Below are 4,061 nucleotides of genomic sequence, written 5' to 3' on the forward strand. Positions count from 1 at the left end.
CAGTATGTTTGGGATTTGTTTTTTGTTTGTTTCCTTTGTTTTTGAGAAAGTTTTATTATGCCTTGTGCCCACGTGTCCCAATGTACTTTGTTTCTTTTGAATAGTTCATCAGTTTGAGCATCTTGGTAGGTGGTATCTTTGTGTACAAAGGAGATGCCTCTGAGGTTGCACTCAAATGGAATCACTCAAGGCAAGGAACATGCTGAAAGTCACTGTTACAAGCTGATTTTCACAGGGAGGGAGGAGGATTCCCACAGGGAGGCAGGAGGGCCCATAGTTAAAGACCAGCTTCACCTGCTTGGAGAATTTGAGGTCATACCAGCTATATGAATGAGACCCTCTCACAAGCAATCCTAAACAGTAACAACAATACAATGACTAAATTTATGTTGGTTTCAAAATATACCCATAAGCCAGGCATGGTGGCATGTGATTTTAATCCCATCTATCAATCAGAAGGCAGGCAGATCTCTGTGAGTTCAATGCCAGCTGCTCTACATAGCAAGTTCCAGGCCAGCCAGTGCTACATAGTAAGTCTCAGTCTGTCTCTCTCTCTCTCTCTCTCTCTCTCTCTCTCTCTCTCTCTCTCTCTCTCTCTCTCTCTCTCTCTCTCATACCTCTACCTCCTGAGGGCTATGATTACATATAGGCACCAGTATACCAATCTCTAAATTGCATTTAATCCTTTTGGCTTTTCCCCACCCCAGGTCTTACATAGCTCAGCCTGACCTGGAGCTCCTGATCTTCTGACTTTCCAAGTGCTGGGATTATAGACCTGAGACAGCAAGTCAGTCTAAGAAATAATATTTAGATGGTGTCTTAGCCACTGTTCTATTGCTATGAAGAGACATTGTGACCAAGGCAACTGTTATAAAAGAAAGCATTTAATTGGGGGTTTCCTTACAGTTTCAGAGGCTTAGTTCGTTATCATCATGGCAGGGAGCATGGCAGCGTGCAGGCAGGCACTGGAGAAGCAGTTGAGAGCTACAACCTGATCCATAGGCAGAGAGACAGACACTGGGTCTCCACCCCCAGTGACACTTCTCCAACAAGGCCACATTTCCTAATCCTTGTCAAAAGAGTGCCACTTCCTGATGACTAAGCATTCAGTTAGATAAGCCGGGGGTGGGGGGTGGGGGTGGGGGTGTTCTTAGTCAAACCACCACAGATGGCACATTAGGGGAGTCTGCGGTCAGGCTATCAGTCATTTGTTTATCTATTTTCCTCAGTGGGAAAAGCTAAGAAATGCATACAAGTTTTCAAAGATAAAGTAGGTCTTCAGTTCAGTGTGTGGGAAGAAGTTATTTGGGTGAAGGCACCTTTGTGATGGAGAATTTCAGCTCCTCAAATTTTTGTTCTACATCTATTTTTTTATTTATGTATGTGCATTATGTATGTGCCTGGTCCTCACATAGAAGAGAGCACCAGATCCCTTGAAATGCCATGTCATAAGATGAGGTTACAAAACTTTAACCCATGAGGCATGAGACTATTACCTAGGTCATTCTTAACACAATATATGTCTGCCAACTGTTTGATCCATGGAGAAAATTACTTAGTGAAAACCTTTTCCAATTATCAAATCTTCTGGAATGAACTGACTGGTTGAGCAGCAGCTTCCCCCTCCCCACACTCTTGTGTGTGTGTGTTTGTATGTTTTGTTTAGACAGGTCACATACAGCGCAGGTTGGCCTTGGGAACTGTATGTCAGTTATTGGCTGGATTCTTAGTGGAGTCTTCTGGTGATTAACCCCAGCTTCTGCATCACCTGCTGTGGTTACTTCACTTGCTTTTCCTTTTGAGAGCCTCTTTCATCATCAGTTTTTGTTTTGTTTCAAGACAGGGTTTCTCTGTGTAACAGTCCTGGCTGTCCTGGAACTCGCTTTGTAGACCAGGCTGGCCTCGAACTCAGAGATCCGCCTGCCTCTGCTTCCCGAGTGCTGGGATTAAAGATGTGCACCATCATATGTCTGGGTACCATTTTTTTTTTTTTAATAACTAGATGTTTTTGCCTTCTCCTTTCTCACACAGTGTGTGCCTATCTGCCTTTGTTCTTCACCATGGCTTCTCACAAGACGTTCAGGATCAAGCGATTCCTGGCTAAGAAACAAAAGCAAAATCGTCCCATTCCACAATGGATCCAGATGAAAACTGGCAATAAAATCATGTACAACTCCAAGAGGAGACACTGGAGACGAACCAAACTGGGTCTATAAGGAACCACATATTGTATGCTGTTTGAAGGTCACCATTAAACTTACTGTATCAAGTTTAAAACATTACTGTTGTCTGGACAGCAACAGTGTGTTTATTGTGTGTTTATTGGAATATGAGGGGGTTTTGTTTTGTTTCTATGTTCTTGTAGGTTCATTCAGTAGTCCTCTAATAAATATGTAAAACATTTTGTTTGGAAGAAAAATGTTTGCTTGTGTGTTACACCTTATTTTGTTTGTTTTGTGGTTCTGGAGGTAAAACCAGAACCTTTTGCAAATAGACGAGTATTCTAATCGTGAGCACATTTCTGGCTCTTGTTTGGGGAGTTGAGACATGTCCAGGCTGCTCTCAGTCTCATGATCCTCCTCGTGCAGCCTCCTGAGTGCTTGGAGGACTCCAGCCAGCCTAAGTGACAAAGTTGTGAAAAGAAGCTTCTTTGTCCAGTCTCAGTTTGTCGGTCATTTCACGTGACTGCAGAAATTAGATGACCTTTTTCAACTAATAATTGCTCTCTGGTCCTTAGTGTGTCTGATTTAACAAATGATGAAAAGTGGCTATTGCCACACTTTTATTCTCAGCACACAGGAGGCAGAGGCAGGTGGATCTCAGTGAGTTCAAGACTAGCCTGGCCTACAAAGCCAGGTCTGGGCCAGCCAGGGCTACTATGAGACTGTCATCGGAAAAAAAAAAAAAAAAAGAGAGACTTAAAATCCCGTGGCACATTTCTGACTTTCCTTTCTCTGTGTTTGCCGCCACTTCAGTTCCTCTCATAACCTTAGTGATTTCCAGTTTTCCCTGAGTGTTGCATTGGAGGCTCTGGCTCACAGTGATCTACAGTGTTTGGGCTACTTTTTCTTAGGAGGCTTTCTAGCACTTATGTATGGCCTCTGTTACACAGTTGCAGACTGTGTGTGTATTTAAGGTCTAATGACTTAAAAGCCTCTGGACTGAGAAACCCTGGACAAAAAAAGTTGACTGACAACACCTGTGGAAGCTTCTGATGGAGGGATCCACATGCCAAAGCTCCTGGTAGCTACCACTTGCAGACTGCAGGGGCACTGACCTGCAGCCCTCATCCTTCACCACAGGTTCCTCTTTTCTGTCCTATTGTTAGGAGACCACTGAGAGACCTGAGTAAGTCAAATGATATGGAGCCTTGACCTTCCAATTTGAGCTGTTAAAGGCAAAAACCTCAATTTTGTGATGTTCTCAGAAAGGCAACTGTGGACATCTGCAACAAGCAAGCATTGTTTACAGAAGCAGAAAGATGACAGTTAAGCCATCAGGTTGTTCTTAAAACCTTTAGGTCAGGGATACATTGTATAGACATTTATGACTAGGCTACATGACCAGTGACCAGACCAATTTACACAAGATAATTTTAGCTTTTCTAAAGAATGCTTTGACATGACACCATAATTATAGTTCAGTAATCCCTACATTATATAACCCCAAGAACCCTATGCCTTTCCTGTGGGGTGACTGCAACTCTTCAGTTGTTCTAATTAAAGGAGTGATTCTGTTTCTGGAGATGCCTGTCTTCTATTTCCAAATCGCCTCCATCAATCTAATATGTACCAGTAAGCATGCTCTGTTATATAAAACTTTTGTTTGCCGAAATAGGTGTTCAGCCCTGGACTGTATTTTACCATACGTGGAAATCCTTACCAATCTTTTATGCCTTCCTGTCAATACTTCCTAAATTGTGTCCTTTGGTATAAATATTGTCTATCAAGCATTTCCATAACAAGCAATTCTAACAGCCAGTTGCTATCTGTTTGATAATGTATTAGCATTTCCCAAGGAGATGTAAACAAACATCATCTCACTTCACATAGGACACCAGC

At 42.6% G+C, this 4,061-nt stretch overlaps 1 protein-coding gene across 1 annotated transcript; it reads left to right on the forward strand.

The window, feature by feature from the left end:
- The first annotated feature begins 2,060 nt into the window (after positions 1 to 2,060).
- LOC128121348 (60S ribosomal protein L39-like) lies at positions 2,061 to 2,216 on the forward strand. Its single transcript, XM_052755980.1, has one exon. The coding sequence runs from the start codon at positions 2,061 to 2,063 to the stop codon at positions 2,214 to 2,216; it is 156 nt and encodes a 51-aa protein (XP_052611940.1).
- Positions 2,217 to 4,061: the final 1,845 nt, after the last annotated feature.

This window comes from Peromyscus californicus, unplaced genomic scaffold (genome assembly GCF_007827085.1).
Source record: "Peromyscus californicus insignis strain IS unplaced genomic scaffold, ASM782708v3 Scaffold_3__1_contigs__length_106647218, whole genome shotgun sequence".
Lineage (NCBI taxonomy): Eukaryota > Metazoa > Chordata > Mammalia > Rodentia > Cricetidae > Peromyscus > Peromyscus californicus.

What these genes read in the sequence shown, in the direction of transcription:
- LOC128121348 (XM_052755980.1), top strand. Translation starts at nt 2,061, where the DNA reads ATGGCTTCTCACAAGACGTTCAGGATCAAGCGATTCCTGGCTAAGAAA.